The sequence below is a fragment of the Seriola lalandi genome, unplaced genomic scaffold (genome assembly GCF_002814215.2).
Source record: "Seriola lalandi dorsalis isolate HSWRI2012SDOR001 ecotype SW California unplaced genomic scaffold, Sedor1 jcf7180002054599, whole genome shotgun sequence".
NCBI classification, from domain to species: Eukaryota; Metazoa; Chordata; class Actinopteri; order Carangiformes; family Carangidae; genus Seriola; species Seriola lalandi.
Window position 1 is genome coordinate 475,890 of NW_019525152.1, and position 21,036 is coordinate 496,925.

Below are 21,036 nucleotides of genomic sequence, written 5' to 3' on the forward strand. Positions count from 1 at the left end.
GGGGGGGGGGGGGGGGGGGGGGGATTTTGGTGTCACAGTGTGATTTTCCACTTCAGCCTGACACCGCCGTGTGTGGGGAAACAATCAGTCTCTACACACATGAACACAACTCTGGGGGGGGGGGCCTTTGAAAACCACTGATCTCTTTTCTTTTGAATAAATCCAACCGGCTGCCGCACGTTTGTGAAACTGCTAAACTGAAAAAATAAAGTCCAAAGCGACAGTTAATCAGCTTCGCACAAAACAAAACAAACCTCCCACTGGTGGAGTGTTTCCAAGCCGGCGCTCGTTTTGAGTCAGATGTTATTTTGTGGTTGTAACTTGATCTGTATTGATTCTGTGCTGGAGTTTTAAAACTCTAAATGCTGCAGGTGTATGGTTGAGCAGCCTTACACTTAATAATCAAGTTAAAAATAAGCTAACAAGGTTATTCTGTAAACCATCACACACCACTTGAGTTGTTGTTCTTTTTTTATTTTGTGCTGATCTGTTGAGTTCAGTTTGCTGACTGTCTCCCAACAGGATGCTGATTCTTTAGTTATCTCAGTGCACTTTGATTTTTCAGACTTAATGATCTCAAATGCATCACTACAGCATGAAAGACCGGCCATGTGACTCATACCGTATGTGCACATTTAACTGATGAGTCAGTCATGCGATGTCATGTGATTCAGTTTATGAACTCAGAAATCACAGTCGGCTACAGCAGCGTGATTATTTATATCTTTAAAGTGGTTATTATCAATATTTCATAACGATAGATCAAATTATGTGTGAAAGTAGCCGCTCATAGTGATGAATGACTCAACTGTGTAGTTCCCCTCAACTCTAGGAAACGTTTTTTTTTACATCTTTCAGCTGATTGTTTTGGTTTTACAGCCCGGAGCTTTACTGCATTGATTCACTCTCACCACTCATTGCATTGTTTTCAACAGAAGTCAGTTAATGTCTGGAAAAAAAGCTCCAAAAACCTACAGTATACTGGCTGCCCTGCACCAAAACAACAGACATACCACAGTTAGCAACTAGCACGTGAACACAGTGAATCATTTCGCCGCCAAACAGCCGGATATTTGCCTCAGGAGTTGGTAGAGACCAAAAACAGCTTAAAGAGAGTGAATATTGGATTTATATTATTTAGATGACCAGACACACAACTCCAAATGAATGATAACATTGCTCCATAACTGCTGGTTGTGTGACTAGGCAGCTAATGAGTTCACTATGTACAGGTCAGTTCTCAGCTTGTTTCCACCTCAAAAAATCAATCAGTGCTGACATTTTATTTTCTTGCCTAGAGTTAAAATGAAAAGACTGTCGCTGTCATGTCTGTCCACGAACTAAATATGAAGCCAGGAGATAATTAGCATAGCGAAGAGCTAACTCATAGCTAAGAGTTAGCATAACTTAGACTGGAAACAGAGAAAACAATTAAACTGGCTCTGTCCAAAGTGAAAAAATACTCCTACTAACACCTCTAAAGATCACAAATGAGCAGATTATCTATAGTTTGTTTACCCCCCCATAGTATTTATGCTAACCTAACAGTCGCTAACGCTCATCAAAAAAGCAAATAACTGCATATTTCTTTCAGATTTTCCAGTGAGTCAAATAGATTTTTACAGTACAAATGCTAACAGGCAGATTGTCCTGGTTTCCACTGACATTTCTCTTTTTCTTCCTCTTCTGCGTCTCACAGTTGCTCTGCTGCCTGCAGGGCACTTCATGTCACAAAGACATGTTTCATCTACAGCGCAGCAGATTGTGGTGGTTTATGGGACCTCTTGTCTGTAGCGCTCCCTTTCTATTCGGCATCCTGTCACTTGATGTCATGCAACATGTACACAAGTGGGAACATGTATAAAACAGGAAATAATACAGGAAGAATGAGGAATATACTCAGGACATATGGCAGCTCTGCATGTATGTGATATAAGCATCATGATGACACCAACGTCACACTGTTTAACCGTGTGTCAGACCATGCATAAATCTTTCCACTATAAAATGCAAATACATCTCAGCTACTTTATGGTCTTTTATTCTCATTTACTTCCAGAAACACTGCAGCTCCAGCAACAGGTTATTTCGTGTAGTTTAAATATATTTTTAGGAATTACAATAAATTAATTGTTAATGTTTTTTATGCAAGTTTCAGCTTCTCAAATGTGAATATTTTCAGTTAATACTGTGGTAAGTGGTATGTTTCAGGTTTGGGACTGTTGGTTGAGAACATCACTATAGGCTCTGGGAAGAGGTGATTTCCACTTTATATATACAGTAATATTATAATCAGCCAGCTTTAACTGATTCAGTGGACTTGAAAATTCAAAAAAACAGAACAAATAACCCTCAAAATCAAATCAAAATATCTACTGGATGTATTTTTTTTTATATTACAGGTTAAAAACAGTAAAATAAATCAGAGTGTTGTCCAGCACCCATCCTGGTTCCAAAGAACATATCTGTATATCTTTCTCTCCCCCGTCATCTCCTTCATAAATCAATACCTCACCCACTTGACCCGAGGATATATCCCCCCTCGGAAATAAACACGTTGAGTTTCCATGAGCCTTGTTTTGATCCCTCACGCTCTGTACAGACTGAGCCCAGTCCCCTTTGTCCTCGCAGGCACACTGCCTTATCAGCAGCCCCACAAACCTGCTCCTTTGTCTGTCAGAGCACTGAAGTTTAAAAATAGCAGCCGAATGAGAAACTGAGGAACACTTTGCATTTAATAAGTTGATGATAAAACCGAGCAAAGCACAACGAGTAACGAGGGGGGGAAAACGCTGAATCTAATAGAATAGTGAACTACTGATTCTAAATACTGTCCCGCAGGACTCACAGGAGCTGCGCCACATACTTTAAACACCACGGGAATACGCTTTGTTTGATCACTGGATTGATTTCTTTCAAAGAATTAAAGATGGCTCCATCCTCGGCTGTCATGCTTGGCTGTAATTCTCTAATATCAGAATCTAGACGTCGCCTCTACGGCCCCTGGTTACAGGTCGAGTGTTTAATATTTTCATCATCGATAACAGGCAAAAATATATTGGCAATTTTGCTCGATAAACGACTAATCCATTATCAAAGCTGTTGTCAGTTAATTTTTTGGTTTTAAAGTCAATACAGAAAACCCAGATGTGCGAGGGAAATAAACCCGCCCTCTGTATTTGTTATGTAATGTAAATGATTATATACTGCTGGTCCGTCATTCTCAGCAGATACTTCATGTTGAATATCGTGTCGTTCAGCTTTAACCCCTTAAAATATTCAGTATCAACCTTCCCTGGTTGTTCGATATCGTAAATCAGTGCTTTGTGTGACCTTTCTGCATACATTAGTCATTGTCGGGTTGAGTTTGTTGGATGTGGGACCACAGGGTGCATCTCCGTGTGAAACCAGACAGCCATTAATGCCTAATGTGTTTCAGAATAATTGTAAGAAAAGACAGTTAATAGCAAGCTTGAATACTGAGTCACTTCATGCATAATGGTGCAGTTTTCTATTTTGTTTTGTCTGCTAATGGGGTTGTTTAAAATGCAACATGGGCTTTCCCCTAAAATACAAATTAGTGTTCAGAGAACCACCTGCCATTTCTCTGTAAGTCGTGAGGTTAGGGGATCAGATTGGAAATTGAAGATATCCCAAATACACACCCCTTATTTTAACCCTTAACTCCTTAATAAAAGCTGAAAATAATACCAGGTAAACCCTGACTCCTTTGTAGCTTCGTACCTCTAATACTAGATAATCGCCGGGTGCTGAGTTCGCTCTAGTGTCTTCTCAGAGTCGCAGCAGTTTAATAACTTCAAAATACATCTTTGTGTCATCCTCTGCATCGTCACCCATTTACCCGAAAGCAATGTCAAGATCTTGTTTCGCCGTACGAGCCGAACAGAAGAACGTTAATGTGAGCACCAGCTGATAGTGCTGTTGGTCAAGGAACCAATCGTCATCGAGGATCTGCACGTGGCACCTGACAGCAGAGCTCTGCAGAGTTTCCCATGAGAGCTGGTGGATCACTGCAAAATATAAGCGGAGGCCCTGAGACGCCAAGGCTAGTTTAAAGAGTAGTATTCGCTTTATGTGAGTATTGATCCTTAAGGCTACAAGGGTCAATGTGGGGCACAAGTGTGGTAAACTAACCCTAACCCCCACAACCGTCGTCCGCGGTATTTCGGGTTTCAACAAACATAAAAAGTTGCCTCAGTTAGCTTAATGAGACTGGCAATAGAGTGACGGTGATCTACAAGTGGGCCGTAGTGAGGAGTTATCCTTAAAGGGGAAACAGTTTTGGGTACAAGAGGCCAAAACTAGGTCCCGAGTGAGAGGATGAACTATAGTCGGACTGGCCATCGGACGTATCGGGGCAAATCCCATAGCGCCGCTGCATTGGTGTGCCAAGTTTTTTACTGGCTGATCTGAGCAGATAAGATTAACTCTCAGTGACCGTGTGGGTTAAACACGAGTTTTCAATAAGCTTCCGAGATGCCAAATATATTCTTAGTTTTTCCCAACTCTTTTTGAGCTGACGCCTTCACGCTTTGCCCCGTAACATGACATCTAATCTATCCGAGGTCCGTGTGTACGTGGTTGTACTTTGGGTCACCGTGACTCCGTTATCTGTTTTTCTGATCCAGTCAGACAACCACTGGGTGCTGCCAAGCCTTTGCTGTGCTGTGAAAAGGAGACTAAATGAAGAGCAGGCTCTAAACGATGAGTCATGGGAGCAGATAGTGTTGTCTTTGTATCGTCTCCTCTTTTCAATTTTTGTGCAGTAGTAAAAAGAAAAAGCACTGAATGTGGGTGATGATAGACGGGCCTGTCGCGGTACCTTGCACTGAACAACCAGAGCTGTGAGGAGGGTCGAGTCTTCCGTGCCCTCGGTCTTCTCGGCCGTCTGTCTGGCTCCGGCTTCGCTGCTGTCGTCCTCCTCGTCCGACCGTAAGCTCCTCTCGCTCTCCTCCAGAGACTCCCTCTCCTCTGTGGAGTCGTCGGCCGTGCTCTCGCTCCTCTCCTCGGCGTCGGCGGCTCCGTCCTTGGTGTCGGCCAGCGGGGACCGAACCCTGTTGCCGGGGTCCCGGGCCTCCCCTCGCAGCCGTGTGATGTTTCCCTCCAGCAGGCGGCGCTGGACGATGCTGTGAGGTTGCTAGACAAGGGGGGAGACATGAGAGAAATGGATGTTAGGTGGAAGGATTTTTCTCAGGAAGATTGTGCAAGCGGGTGACGAAAGCTCAGATGTGGGTTCTGCCCATCAAAAGGGCTTTGGTGAAAGTCGATACTGAGAAGTTCAATGATGCTTGCGCAGTTGATTCAGTCATTTTTCAAGAAAATTGGTTTTACAAAAAAAATGAGGGTTACAGGGTCTCAAATGAGAGATTTTTGCGACTTTTCTTGACCTTAAAATGAAGTGAAAATGAATCTTTTCGGCCTGTAGACTCGTGGTTAGACATTTGAAGACACGACCTCAACCAAGCAATTCTCTCTCTTACTATTCAACGTCTTCCCCCGAATGACAGACGTCTTTTCTGAGTCTCTACAGAGTGAATAAATCTGTGAAACACCACAGTGTTGAACAATGTGATGTGACAGCTGTTGCTCCCTCAGTAAATTCAATGTGTCATTCAATAAGCAGCGTGTGCTTGTCTACGCTCCTTTGCATGGTGAAAAGATAAATATTTAAAGAAGTATTATCTTAACAGACTATGTTACAGATAGCTAGTGACGCACCACGAGCTAAGATACATTTAATCAAATATAAAACCCCAAAACAAACAAGAGATGTAGGTCACTGTGTTAAAGGAGCATGTCATAACTAGATCATCTGCACATTCAGTAGATTATTAGCAAACAGACAAGCTGCTGTTCAAAATTAGCAAACCAACATATTTGCACATCTGTCAAATCCTTCTTTGCGTCTCGACCAGTGACTGTATTGATTTAGAGATATGGGAATAAGATCGTTTGTTTTCATGCGTCATTAATAGTCATTAGCGGTTCCCAGTCTGGCACCTGTGTTATTAAAATTCGAGCCCTTGCCTTGACATTTTCAGACACTTCTTTCCTCCTTCCACCTTCATCCTTCTTTTTTCCTCCACGCAAATAACACAGCGAGATTTAAATTGCTAACTTTAACTCCAGTGGAAAAGAACAGCTTTTCTAAACCGTGCAGCCGAAAATGAAGGTCACATTATCGTGTAATGAAAAGACGATTCAAAGGGCTTATGTTCATACTTTCAGGTCATCACTGTCAGAAGGAGACCAAAAAGAAAAAGAAGAAGGATTTCTGCAATGGTTTTGTTTTTGCTCCACGAGCCTTGTGGCAATGTGTTTTTGCTAACACACACACACACACACACACACACTTTGAGGGTCACCTGGGTTTTTTCATTCGACAGTTTCACACCCTGGAGACTCAATACACGAAGCACTTGTGGAAGACAATGTGTTGACAAAGTGTTTTTGTTACGGCTTCGGAGACGATATCTCTTTTCTTACGTACAACGCGAACGTTACAATTCTGCTGTAGATATTTAATACTTGTGTGTCTGGATTAACGGCAGGTTTCCACTGTTTCAAAACAACATGTGGCCAGTGAGTGGCTGTTCCTCTCTGGATCATACAAACAGTAAATTGCATTTAAACCGTCTGTTTCTCCATAATCACATTGCTGTTCTGCCAGTACAGAGTCTGAGTTCAGACAGCTTGAGACAGCAGGTCACCCGACACCAGCCGAGTCTCCGCATTAATAAAACACAAAGCATTTGCTTTCCTTTCAAGGTTTCTCTGACTCTAAAAATCACCAGGATATTAAAAGATGTTCACGTGAACAAACATGCGTCATGAAATAACATTAAAGAAAAAAACAACTGATCCGTCATTTTACTGAGAGGGAAAGCAGGTTTCAGTCATCAAAAGTCATGGCATCAAATATCTTTATTGGTTTTGAATATAAGCTTCCAAACTAAATGTAAATATACTCAATTCTGCCGTTAGAACAGTCTTTGATTTTATCCTTCTCATTTAGCCACTTGTTAGCAGCCACCCTTTTCTAAGCTTGTGTTAACCACTGACCTTATTTCAGCCATGCAACCAAAAACACACTCAAAACTGACAGTGACTTTGAGACGAGGGAACTCATTTCCGGGTTTTTGCAGCGGCTTTACTGGAGCCGATTCATCTTATAAACATCAGGAACGAGCTTCATCTTTTCATAAAGTCGGCCCGGAGTTGCAGAACGTAGAGGAACAGACGCCAGAAAAGGAAATGACGGCCATGACTTCATCTCTCTACAGGATTTATCTTGTTGGGAGCTTTGTCTTTTTACCAAACGTCATGGAAAACTCTCCTCTGGAGCAATACTCGCCGTACCAGCCCACACCGGTATCTGGAGAGCCAGTTTAAGTATCTTGGGCAAATGCCAGTCTCATAAAGGACATCCCCATCTGCTTACCGCTTGTTTTCCTCCCCTAATACAATCACCAGGCTGCTGCGCCTGCAGTCTGACACTTTTATAGAAATTGGTTTGTTTACCTACTTCACAATGTTCACGTCGGAGAAAACGACCCTTTAAACGTCGCTGTTACTGTACGTGATGGCAGGAGCTCCCTTCATGGTCCATCAGTGCAGCGCGTGTCACTGTCACATGACCTCTGAGCCCCCGTCGACCCGTGCAGCGGGACGTTACGGGCCACCAGGTGGGAGATCCCTTCGCTTATAGTGCGGGGATATTTTAGAGAGAGCGCTGTGAGTCAGCCCTGGACGTGCCATGTGTTTTTCAGATGACACATTACTGGACGATGGCGTCGTGCGCTGTCATCATCATCCAGAACAAAACGTTATTGGTCATTATCTGACGTTCTTCTCTGATTAACATGCGCACAGCAATCTAAGCTTCTGCTGTTGAAAAAATATATAATAATAATTCCTGAGCTGAATTTGAAAGAAGTGGAGGAGGATTTCATGGACCGGTGAGCAAGAGGAAGACAGAGAGAATAGAGAGAGAGAGAGAGAGAGAAATAAGTAAGGAAAAGGAGTCAGGGCCCCGAGAGAAGGAGGCGGTGTAACCTTACGATGGATGTGATAAAGTCATCTCATGCCTGGTCACGTCTGAGAGTCGCTGGTCTTTGCTCTGCGTTATCTGTCACGTGCTTCAGGAGCGTTTGATTGTCGCACTTCCATCTGTGGATCTGAAGCTCAATCCGACACCTCTACAGATTTTTTTTTTTTTATCTGCCCCTGAGGTCAAAGGGAGAATTTATAAATCAAACATCTACTGTAAAATAAAGAGAACAGGTTTCTGCAGTCGACTGATTTCTTTTCCTTTAATTTCTTTCTTTTCTTTTCCTCTCCTCTACCAATTTCCTACAATTATCTTTTCTCTCCTTTCCCTTTCCTTAATTTCCTTTCCTTTCCTTGTTTCCTCCCATTCCCTTTTATTTATTTTGTTTGACATTCTTTCCTTTCCTCCTCATTTCCTTCCATTATATTTGGTTCCTTTCCCAATTTCCTCCATTTCCTTTCCTTTCCTTTTCCTCTATTACCACCTGTTCTCTTTCCTCTCATAATTTCCTTTCCCTTCCTCTCCTATTGCTCCTATTGTGTCCGATTGTCTTCCATTTTCCATTTATCTCCTTTTCTTTCCTCATATACATCCTTTATGTTTTTCCTCTCCTTGTTGCTCCTCTTCTCCCTTTCTTCCATTGCTTTTCATTTCTTCCTTTTCTTTCTCTTCCCTTATACCTCCTCTCCTCCTCTCTCCATCTGTCTTTCCATTGCAATCAATAAAAGTCAATATTCCTTCCACTGATTCCATCAAACCAACCATAACCCTGAGCCTTGGATAAGTGACGCTAATCTCCTCCTCCTCTTTCCTCTCTGCAGGAGCCTCCTAAAACAGGAGCTTCCACATCGAGCTTCTCCTCATTCGAACTGATCAAATTCAATCAGGATCTCCACTTTGGGCTCAAGTGCCTTTTCTATTGTTGTGTTCTTGACTTTAGCTTCTTCCTGCGGCCTGTCAGGCCTGTCGTCAGCTGATCCGTTTCCCGCCTCAGCTCTCGCTGGATTTATTAACGGCAATTATGCTCTTACAAATATGCTGCTCGTCAAAGAGGATGCAAACGGGGCAGATCAAGGTTTATTTGCATATAGCGTGTGAATCAGCAAAAGCATGGAAAATATAATTTTAATACAACCTCTTATCAGGTCTCGTTTCACACCACACTGTTTTTATTCAGCAGGCAAAGGATATGATGGCGGGAAATTATGTCAAGCTCTAATAATTTGGAGAGGAGGCGGGAGGGAATCCTGAGAGTTTGATTATAGGGCTCTTATATTGAGAGATGTTTTTCTCATCAGACTGCAGGGAAGTAAAATCTGATAGGCAACGATCACAATGTAATTTCAGCCTCGTTCCTCTCTCCCTGCGAACCTCTGATGGTTGGCGTCTGTTTCTGCCGAGCCCTGGCCGCTCCGGGGTCGGCTGCAGAGCCAATCATTTTGGAGCAACAGCAAAGCCGCAAGCAGGCGGCACTCGGTGTTGCAACGCTTGCCCCCGATAATCTCGCACTTGATCTTTGAGTACATCTTAATATAGTGCAGAGAGTTTTCAAACTGCGAGGAAGGGGTGTTTTTTACTGCAGAACTTGAGCTTGAGAATCATCAGGTTTTTCACTTTTCTTCTGTATCACAGTAAAACCGGTGAGAGTTGTCGGTGCGTCCATGTGTACGTTGCAAACGGGAACTGCTAGTAGCTAATTCAGCGCATGTTTAATGGTGCTAATGGGAAAAATATAAACAAATATATTGCCTTCAAAAGCTGTACAAGATTATACTTTCTGTTTAAATCCTCCCCCCAAACCATCATGGGAAATGTGGTTCCAAAACTTTAAGGATGACAAGCCTCTCCCCAGAATACATTAACATTAACTTTTTAGTTTTTTTTTACACATTGCTAAGTGAGACGGGCCCCACGGTGTCAGACTCTGAAAACTCGTTATCCAGCGCACCTGCTTCAAACCGAACTGTGTGCAAAGCCTCTTGATGAATCATCATGCGAGGCGAAGTTTCTTCCCTTGTGACACATCCCGAGGTTTCACCACATTTCTCACCTCGTTTTGTGCCGACTGCTTGTTAACGGGCAGAGAATATGTGAATTGGCATCAATCACGCGGCGTCCTCGTGGACTCATTGTCATGAAATCGAATGAAGACGTTAGGCAGCCTCGTCCCGCGAAGACTTTATCTATTACACACATTACAACCTGCTGTTACGCTTCATTTGGCTGTAAGTTTTGTTTTGTTTTTTTTTATTGTTGAACCAACTGAGGTGAAATCTGTTTGCTCATTTTCCGCAGCATGCAGAATGATTTTTGGACGAAATCACTTTGAACGTTCATTGCTCCTCACTGTGTGATACTGTGTGCAGCTTTCACCGAGGTTTATTCTGCCTAACAAAGAATTAACAGCATTTATTTCATACTAACTCCATCAGTCTGCATTTTCCTCATGAGATAACATCTTCCACTCTTTCTTTTCCACGAGAAGCTCACAGTGTTCGTCGAGAGGAGACGGCGCACTTAGAATCATTTCCTGTATCCGTGTCACATGGGTTTCCCACCCTTTTTAGGACATTAACTTTATTCGAGATCTGTTTCTGTCTCAGTAATACAGATAAGATGCAGATAGGGCGAGATATTAATATTAGCTATTGTCACATTTTATACCAGCTGCCCTTGTGTTGTTTCGCAATGCTTACTTAGGAGACAGGAAGTGTATACGACCCCTCGAGAGTCTCGTTGACTCGCTGACTAACGTTGTTAGCCATTAGAAAAATATGGACTAATCCATAATTGCACAATGTTCATTTTCATGCAACAGAATATTAACGGAGGATTGTTGCAATGACTTGGGGTAAAATCCCGATCTGAAGCTGGTCGCCTGTCTCACAGACGCTGTGCTCCTTTGTGTCTGTTCATACGTGGTCTGTTGCTGATTCTGCTGATGTGGTTCCCGTGGTGACCCCTGAACACTAACCAGTCCAGACCGGTCCTCTGCCAGCGGGACGGACACAGAGAGAGCGAGACACAACTGTTAATGACTGACGCCAGCGCTCTTCATCCTCTCTGTCTCTCTTCCTCACTTTCATTTTCTCTCTATGCTTCTCCCTCTGCGAGTCAGATTAGAGGCTAATTGCCATGTGGACTAATTATCTGACTGCAACAGGCTCCTCTCTCTCTCATCCAGCCGGTCACGTGAGCTTTGTAATGCCCTCTTTCTCATTCTGATGGAGGTCCCAAGCGGCTGGCATCCGCTCGTATCGAACCACGAGCCTCTGGCAGCTTCATCCGCCCGTCCACTTTCACCTCACTCTCATTTTACATCTTTGTTTTCTTACGTTGCTCTCTGTCCCTTCAAATCCTAAAATCCCCCATGAAATATAATTTGCAGGTAAAACTCAAGTGGCTGAAAAGCCTTCGACGCCGTCCGGGCCCGTCTGATGATTTGGCCCCAGCACGAGGGTAATTGCATTTTGTTCATTGTTAATTAATTAAAAGTTTTTCATTTTCCAATCTATAAAAGAATGTTTTTATCTCACATTACTGCTGACAAACTATTTATTTGAATGATCCATGATGGATTCTGAGTAAAATTCTCAGTAAAAATGAGCAGACGAGTGACGTGTTGGTTCAGTTGATGTGTGAAATGTCTGCTTTGTTGAAATGGAGTTATTACAACCTGCACAAAAAGGTCATTTAAAGATAAAAAAGTGGCGTAGATGATGTCTGCTGTACGAGCCGCCTTGAGTCACGACGGTCTCGTCAACTGCGAGGTGAATAATTACAGTCTGTGTGGATCCAGTTTACAGGACTGCTCATGAATTAGTGAACAGACTTTCACTTTCTGTCCTGTCTGTGCTCAAAGTGATAATTAAAGTGGACGTCTGCACTTACATGAACCATCTGTCACTGGCAGTCCATGTGTAGGTGTATGGGACAGCATTTATTTTTTCAAAGTATGCATAATGCATATTGACATGGATAATGATGGCGCCCTGTAAGTGGAGCAAGGTTTTTTATTATTATTCTTGCTCAAGTGTTTTGAACGTGTAGAAAAGCTGTTTATGTACATTGATATTTAACTGAAACTGAATCATCGAGAATCGAAATGAATCAGACTTTGTGAACTGAAGCCAAAAATGTCAAACTATTCTATTAAAATCTATTTTTTCAAATCTAGATTTTACAAAATGTAAATTTTTTTAGGGCTGAAACTCATAAATCATCCGACTAACTTCCAAAACTCCTTACCGTTTAAAGCTCCTCCAGTGTAAAGGTCTGTGTCCATGTGTAGTGTGATTATAGATCAGGTCTAGCTTCTATATTAATACTGTGAAAGTATCAAAGCCTCAGTCCACAGAGAAACACACACAGCCTGTATTCAGAAACTGAGCCTTAAAACCAGCCGTCTGGACTTCCTGTGACTTTGTGATGTCACCGCCCTCAGCTATGCCCCGAGCCTTCAATCAACAAAGAATTAATCAATAACAATTTGAACGTCAGTTGTGTAAGTTGTCGATCAAGCAAAAATTCCAAATATTTGCTGGTTCCAGCTTCATGAGAATTAGCGTGTTATCACAATTTCTTTTGCTATTTTGTAATATTTTATAGACTAATCAGTTGATTAATTAATTTTAAAGATAATCAATGGATGCACCAATAATTAGAATTATCATTGGTTGCAGCCGTATTCCCCAAATCTCCCTTTCAAAACTCGCAACTCCAGTTTCTTTTTGCTTCCACACATTTGCGTGAACTTTTGCTAAGAATTGAAATGATTAAAAACACGAAGTCACACCTCGTCGTTCACGACAAATATTTCCTCCTGCTCCTCTTGTTTCCTCCCTCTGTTCCTCTGCCAGTATCATTATGTGTTCTCCCCTCTTCTGTTGCTGGGGTTTGCTGTGTCGTTCTTTGTTTTTGCCGATGTATATTTAGCCTCCTGTCTTCCGACACAGCACTGGGGGAGCAGCTGAGGGAGTGTTGCAACCCATCCACAGCTCCAGATGACACAGAGAGAGACAGGTTCACACTAACCCCTCTCCAGCCCACCTAATTGTCCCGGAGCTAATAATAAAGCCGGCATCTGAAGCGATTTAACGCGGTTTGTTTTGGAGGGAAGAAGGCGCAGGAAGAGACGAAAATCCCGGGAGGCTGGCGATCACACCGAGTCGCATTGTCGTGTTTGCTCTTCACTTTGAAGTGCTACTTTGCCTTCTGGGGGGAATAAACAATTGAGTTTGGCAAGTGAATCAGAATGCATATGAATATAAAAGAAGCTGTTCCAGGATGTGATGTACTGTTCACCATCTGTTTCTACAAATCCATGACTATGAAAGGACAGGAGCGCAGCGAGTTCACAAAACACAGGTCTGACAAAAGAATAACACCTCTCCACATTGTTTTTTTTTTTTTCTGTTGGTAGAAATGTTCTTTAAATGGCCAACAGGGTGTTTTGACTAAAATTGGACGTAATGTTCAATAAACCAACTGCACTGTTCCCCTCTTTTCCTCCTGCTCTGCTCTGCTCCTCCTAAAGCACAGTTCTACATCCAAGCCCAGTTCTGTAGCTTTTGATCATCCTCAGAAATACCTGGAGACCTCAGTGTCTAGAGTAGACAGGTCTACACACACACACACACACACATACACACACACACACACACACAGGTTGCAGACTCGCTCAGCTGTAAGAGAGGGACATGAGCAAACGGACAGTTAAGCTGCGGGAGGAAGAAGAAGAAGAGCGAGGCTTTGCAGCAGCAGAAAATTAGACCGATATGAGATTTTGAAGGGCAATTTTTATGAGTTCAAGCTTCCAGTAGCCAGTGTTTTACCTTTTCATTTTACTATTTTAAAACCATATATTAACAAAATTTCTCTAAAATGTAGTTTGCTCATGACAGAAAAATCTTTTTTTTTTTTTTTTTTACCAAAACACTCACTCAAACTTCTTCAGTGAAATCCAAAACAGCTGATGTCATTTTTAAAAATATTTCTAGTGCAGTGCTTGATAATATTCAAACATCGATACTTCTAAGTTGAAATAAATGCATCAGTTACTCAGTGTGCGACTTTCCATTCTCCATTTCCTTCTAATAAAATAGCAGTTATGACCTAAAAATCTAGTTAGCAGCTGCAAGAGTGACAATATTTGAAGTTACACATTACATATAAATCATCTATCTATATCACTTATTAACTGGGTTTTTATCTGCACTGAATATCTCTTTGTCCACATTTGTCTGGACCACAAACCTCAGTGTCAACAGCTTTAATCAGAGCTACTTTCCACTGAGGAAATAGTTTCTATGAGCAGAAAAAAAAGATGTCTCCAAACCTCAGAGAGTAAAACCAAAACAACACGTGACACAGTTTAAGGCTTCAGACAAAATGTGTAAGTTGAGATTGCAATGCTAAAGCTAAAGCTAAAAAAACTCTCTTTCCCTTTGAAATGTAGTGGACTTAAAGTATAATTTAGCATAAAATCATATTACTCAAATGAAGTGCACGTGCCTCAGAATTGGACTAAGGTGCAGTTTTGGTGGTTTTGTTGTTGTGTTTGGGTCTTTTTGTAATTTGGGTGTAGTGACCCTTTAAAGCCAACATTAAAGTCGACCTTTTGTTATAGTAAAACCAACCAAAGTTTCACTAAAGAGTAACATCATGGAATCACTAAATCATGTAAAAAAAACAGTTCATCCTCCACATTTTGGGCATAAAAATGTAAAAACTTTAAATGAAACAACTGATTACATGTAGGGAGCTTCAACATAAATGATGGTATTGTCCTTTAAAAATTCTGATTTGCTGCATGAACCAACCTCGTTGCTTTCTTCTTCATGTGTTATTTCCCTTGTAAAGTAAATGTTGAGTGTGTACAGTAAAAAAAAACAGTGAGGTTACACAGTGGTTACACAATAACTCGGTCGGTGATGAGCTCAGGTGTTGATGTAACCGGGCTCAGATGTTTCCAACTCAATCTCCCAAACACACACATTCACTCCTGTTGACTCTCCTCACTTCCTCCACCCATGCATCTACTCCACGCTCTACATCGTGTTATATAAAAACTGCTCCACTAAACCGTGCGTCCTCCCTGACCCCATCTCCCGTCGCCTCTTTCCTTCCCCTCCATCGCTCCTGTGTTAGAGCTGAGGATTTTTGCCCTTTTCATGCTCATCGCTTCCCTCACTCTGCAGCACAACATGGCCGGAGTGATGCTGCTGCTGCTGCTGATGCTGCTGCTGCTGCTGCTGCTGAGAGTGAGAGGACCTCAGGCTAAAGAGCAGCAAAACAAATTCACTCTTACGTAATGGGCTCGGCTGCTGAATTACACACCAGGCAGGACAGGCCAGCTAGCAGAAATTAACAGGGAGAAAGACGAGGCTACAGCTAGAAGATCTGTGCATGGTTCTCTTTAGCAAGTGTAAACACCAAAGACTGTGCACCGTTTTTACTGATTTGAAGTGAGCGAGCGTGTAGCAGCGGACTGTTAATTTGATTATTTAAAGGGATATCTCACGTTTTTTGGGAAGCGTGCTTAATTTGCTCTTTTGGCGAGAGTTAGATAACTGATACCACTCTCGTGTCTGTGTGTTAAGTATAGAGCTGGAGCCGGGAGGCGATTAGCTTAGCTTAGCTTAGCATAGACCGGAAACAGCTAGCTTGGCTCTGCCACAAAGTAGAAAATACACATACCAGCACCACAAAAGCTCAATAATTAACACAATACAAATGTAACATGGACAAGCCGTCCTTCGCTAAGAAATAGCACATAACTTCCCGTAAAACAACAACATAAACATTTTTGTGTTGCTCTAATTGTACAGATTAAACAAGCAAGATATAGCATGCTAATAAGTGACTCTTAGAGGTGCTGCTCAGCAGATCTTTATGCTATACGCTAACCTTCTGCCAAATCTTCTTCTCATCCAACTCTCAACAAGGGTATTTCCCAAAATGCTAGTAATGACGTCGGTGGGGCAGTGGAATAATTTAGGAGTTGAAGTCTACACCTTTAAACTAACTCTGTTATGCCTTTTTTAGATAATTAAGTTAATGGATTTGTCCTGTGAATTCACAAATACTTGAACAATGAATCCTACAAATAATACAGAAAAGCTTAAATATAAATGATGATTTATCCCCCTAAGATCAATGTCTGACATGTAAAGGTATGACCTTTGTTTATGAAGGTCACAAAACAAAAGGAAAATGTTCAGATGAAAACAGGATATACAGTGGAGGAGGCCGGTTTTTAGTCAGACAGCCTACAGACAAACAATTGGATGCGACAGCCTCATCCGGATGATCTCATCTTTTGTCTGTAAAGGTTCGGTATGTGAGCCACCTCAGAAACACATCATGCTCTCTTTTCATTTAGCCCATCGTTGTCTGTTCGAAGCCTGAACGATGCGCTCTCTGCAGAGAACAGATACAGACATGACGGAGGACTGCTGGCAATTTCCACTCCTCCCTCCAGTTCCCAAAGCTGTTCTGACACCGAAAATCACTTGTTACAGATGCCATGCAAATTGCACTGTTCTCCCTGTGGCCACGTCTGCGCCACAGATTGTGTATTGAGATGAGCTTCATTCTGTCTTCAAGGAGAAGATAATTGGTATTCTGATAAGAGCGTTTTCAGGCCACTGCAGGAGATATTGAATCTCAGGCGAAACATTAAGCTCCTTGAATCTAATAGAGTTTTGGGGAAAATCGTATCATGACTTAGATTACTTTTTCGTTTTATCTTTTATAGTGTTATGTATAATAGCATTTGATTCATCTGTGTCGCATGAACCACTCTGGCTGTCATCACAGGAACAGGTTATCTACAGACATGCTAGCATCGCTGATTTAGAGCTGCTAGCAAAAAGCTAACGTCAGCATGTTCACAATTGCAATCCTAGCATGTTGATGTTTAGCAGGTATAATGTTGTATCTTCGTTTCATACAGAGCCCCAAACTCCTGGATGATAATATATTTTTAAAAATAACTTGTGTATCTTCAAATTATTACTTTGCCGCAGCTACTGTTGTTTTCTTCTTCTCATTTTTTGCCTGTTTGATTCTTCAGTCTTAAAAAAGTTCCCAAAACGCAAAGTTATGTCTTCAAATTGCTTGTTTTGTCTGACCAACAGTCAAAAAACAGCAAGATATTTTATTAACGATGATATAAAACGTCAGAAAAAGTTCTCAAAGATGATAAATGGTGCGCACAAATAGTAAACATAACATGCTAGCATGCTAATGGTTAGCAGGTATAATGTTTACTATGCTTTGCAGCTGAGGCTGACAGAAAAGTCATTTGTTTTTAAGGTATTTGGACTTGATGATGGCACTAGATGGACCATAGTTACTATGATTAATCCTGAGGAGGACGTGAATGTCTCCATGAAATTTCACAGTAATCCATCCAACAGTTGTTGAGATATTTCAGTCTGCAGAAGTGGTGGACTAACGTTTCCTTCAATAAAGCCTTGGGCTACAAATCTACAGCAGAGAAATTGGTATTTATAGCTTAAATAACATCTACTTACTATTGCCACACTTGTGGTTTTAAATTATGTGTCACACCAGAAAGACACGGTGCATTAAGGAGGGAAGAGAGAGAAAACATATCTATCATCAGAGAAGAGGAGCGGGGGGGTTGGAATGTTTTTCTAGCAGCAAATGTTGGTATTAAAATCTGGCAGACATTAAATTCATCACAGTGTGATATTCGCAGAGCACAGAGCGCTGCTAGTGCTGCTTCCCAGTGCCAGAGCGATTGTGTCGAGGTTCTTGGAAAGCTCTGGGGAATCTGGGAAGTTGCCATCAAACCAGAACTGTGTCAGAGGCAGAGAGTAATAAATTGTCAGGATTATTACAGGGAGTTCCTCCAGAGTGTACACAATATAACAGTGTCAGTTCAGGAGGCTTTTTTGGAAGGAGAGGAAGTGAAGAGGTTGGACATGTCCCACTTTACATGCAGGATTGCCTTTCATCTTCTACGCCGACCCTAAAATCTCTGAATGTGTAATGACATCAGCCTCTATGTGACCAGCTTTGACTTCCCTCCTCTGCATGGAGAGTGCCGGGCTCTGAATCTTTCATGACCCTTTCAATGACGAATTTCCCTTTGATGACTTAAAGCACACACAGCAGAGTAATGCATTAGTGTTTAAAGCAAATGGTGCTTATTATCATGTATTAGGAGTAAAATTGCTCCTTATGCATGATGTTTCTTCAGAGTGGGGATTTGCTGCTTTTCTCTTTTTCATATCACTTTAAACTGAATATCTTTGGTTTTGGGCATTTTTATAGAGCTGTAAGTTTATTAGACCAACAGACTATTAATCAGCAACTATATTTTATAACCAAATGAGCAATTTACAAGGTATCGACAATAAACTTTAAGGTTTGGGATGTTGGTCTAATAAAACAAGCAATTAAAAAAATATATCACCAAAATTATAGCTGATGTTTTTCACTATCGTCGTATTAATCGAGAAAATAATCAGCAGATTATAAATAATAAAACATCATAACATTGATAATTACTTGCAGCCCTACAGTTTTCTGCCACTTCACAAACTTAATTAATCAATTAAGCAGATTAATCGATAATGAAAATAATCTTTCTCCGCTTTGCCAACAAGTAAAGTGTCGAAGCGGCAACATGGTGATTAAAGGGGAACTCCACCCCGAAGTCAACACACAAGTTTATTTACAGGTGCTGGAGAGCAACACTACATCTGTGGAAAAAGTCCAGAGGGAGCCATGTCCTCGTGTGATGTCACTTGAGTCAGCGGCGGTCGGGTCTGGAGACTTTAGCAGACGCCTGCAGCCTGCTGCTCTTCTCTGCTAGACGCTAACGGCTCGAGGCCACATCAACCCGACACTAACGTAAGACACCTGAGTATCCCACCAAACAGGTCAGCGGTTAGAGTTGCATTGTGGGTAACGTAGGCGTCAGGTTTTGACAAGGAACTGTGTGTTGCAAAGCTGAGTCGATATGACTTAACCACCTTGTACTATCTCTCTCTCAGATATTGTCGGAGACACAACAGGATACTGTACAATTCTGACACCTTCTTCCACTTAAAGTCAACCTTTAACAGCCGCTCAGCACATGGCAACGCAGACAACAGCCTCTCCAATCTCCAATGGAGACAAATTATGAACTGATTTGCCTGAAGCACTCATCTGAAAGTCCACTCACCAAGTCTTTGGACGTGCCCAGCCTCTTCAGCCCGTCCAGGGGCAGGAGGTCAGCTGAGTCCTTGTGTGTGAACTGGGTGGCCTGCTTCAGACGCCTCTGCTGGTGCAGAATGGCTTTATCCCGGATGGCTAGCTCACCTTTCTTCGCCTCACTCATGGTCTCGGACTACAAAGCAGTCTGTTCTGGTGCTGTGCACAGAAGCACGGAGACTGTAACCTCGCAGCAGCAGCAGCAGCAGGAGGAGGTGGACTGGGAGCTCTCTGCAGGCAGAAGGAGAAGGAGTGGATTTCCGTTTGCAGAGAGGACGACAAAACCCCAAAATGCAGCTTTTTAGTTCTGCAGTTTAAATCCTTTTTAAGGTCCTTAGCAGCAGAATGAACCTGCCTCTTCCACTCTGTTTTACCCCTCTCTGAAACGCTGCTGTCCTTCCCTCTGGGCTTGCTGTGCTCCCTCTCTCTCTCTCTCTCTCTCTCTCTCTCTCTCTCTCTCTCTTTCTCTCTCTCTCTGTTTGTTTGTAGTCCTTGGCATGTATTTGTCTCAGCAGCTTCAGGAGCTAATGTCCTGTCCTGGATGCTCCTCTCATGCAGCCATTCATCTTCCTCACAATGTCAGGACCAGTTCTGTCTCTTACAGAGGCTGTGTGAGGCTGTGGGGTAGGTGTGACAGAGTGTGTGTTTTTCCCTCCCCTCAGTGCTGTCTGTCCTTGGATATCTCTCTCTCTCTCTCTCTCTCTCTCTCTCTCTCTCTGTATGTGTGTGTGCGTGTTAAACTCACATCTCTGCTTTCAGGAGTATATTCTCTCTCTCTCTCTCTCTCTCACGCTCTCTCTCTCTCTCTCTCAGCCCTCCTCTTTCCGTCACACACTCGACACAGACGCATGCTCACCTCTGAATTCACAGCACATTTACTCAGTTGACTCTCACCCGGAAAAAAAACAGAAAGAAAAAGCAAACACTCTGTAATATTTCTAACCTTTACACTCCACCTTTAATCTACAAACACACTCTGTAGCCGCGGCACCACATCATGTCAGACACGTTGTTTCCCAGCCCAACACAGTTTGCCTTAAGCAGTGATTGGCCTCAGTATCCCCCCCCCCCCCCCCCCCCCTGCTGTGGAGGTGTGAGAGATCACTGTGGTCTGACCCCACACAGGGGATCAATCTGGACCACTTGATGGCAACCATTGATCCCCCCCTCTCCCCCCTCTATGTGCCAGCCACTAGGAATTAAAGAACCCAATTTCTTCCATTCATTCATCCGTCCATCCGTCCACACCAACAAAATCTATAAATAACACCCGTGTTTGTTCCTGACCTCTGAAGATGACGATGACACGTATTTGTATCGGTGATGATTCAGCCCGCAGGTATGGAAGGTTTCATGTGAAACTTCTACTTTCAGAAAATGTATGATAGTATCAAAAGAGAGAGCTGAAATGGAAGAATGATGATTTTTTTTTTTTATTATAAAACAGGGAGTCCTTGTGAAGGTGAAGTGGAAACTAGTTTGCCTACTGAGAAATGTGATGTTTCAAAAGCGTGTGCTGCCCCCTGCTGGTCGCCGCTCCTCTCTTTTCCCGGATGTTTCACATGCATCAGTATTCAGACTGTCGAACATGATGTTTAATGAATTCAGATGGCATTTTACAGCCACAGAGGGACACACGCAGCTCTGTAGATGTGAAGTCACTCGCAATTTTGTTCTGATTTCAATCAGAGGTGGTCTGAACGTCTCAGCCACACATATTTGATGATTTGGAA

At 42.4% G+C, this 21,036-nt stretch overlaps 1 protein-coding gene across 1 annotated transcript in view; it reads right to left on the bottom strand.

Moving 5' to 3' along the window:
• nrip2 (nuclear receptor interacting protein 2) overlaps positions 1–19,992 on the bottom strand; it is a 27,400-nt gene extending 7,408 nt beyond the window's left edge. Inside the window, exons 1-2 of the mRNA XM_023419404.2 lie at positions 19,275–19,992; positions 4,844–5,158 (exon numbers count right to left, since the gene is read on the bottom strand). Of these exons, the coding sequence (XP_023275172.1) occupies positions 4,844–5,158; positions 19,275–19,430 (471 nt within the window). The 5' untranslated portion in view covers positions 19,431–19,992. The remainder of the gene's footprint in view (positions 1–4,843; positions 5,159–19,274) is intronic.
• Positions 19,993–21,036: the final 1,044 nt, after the last annotated feature.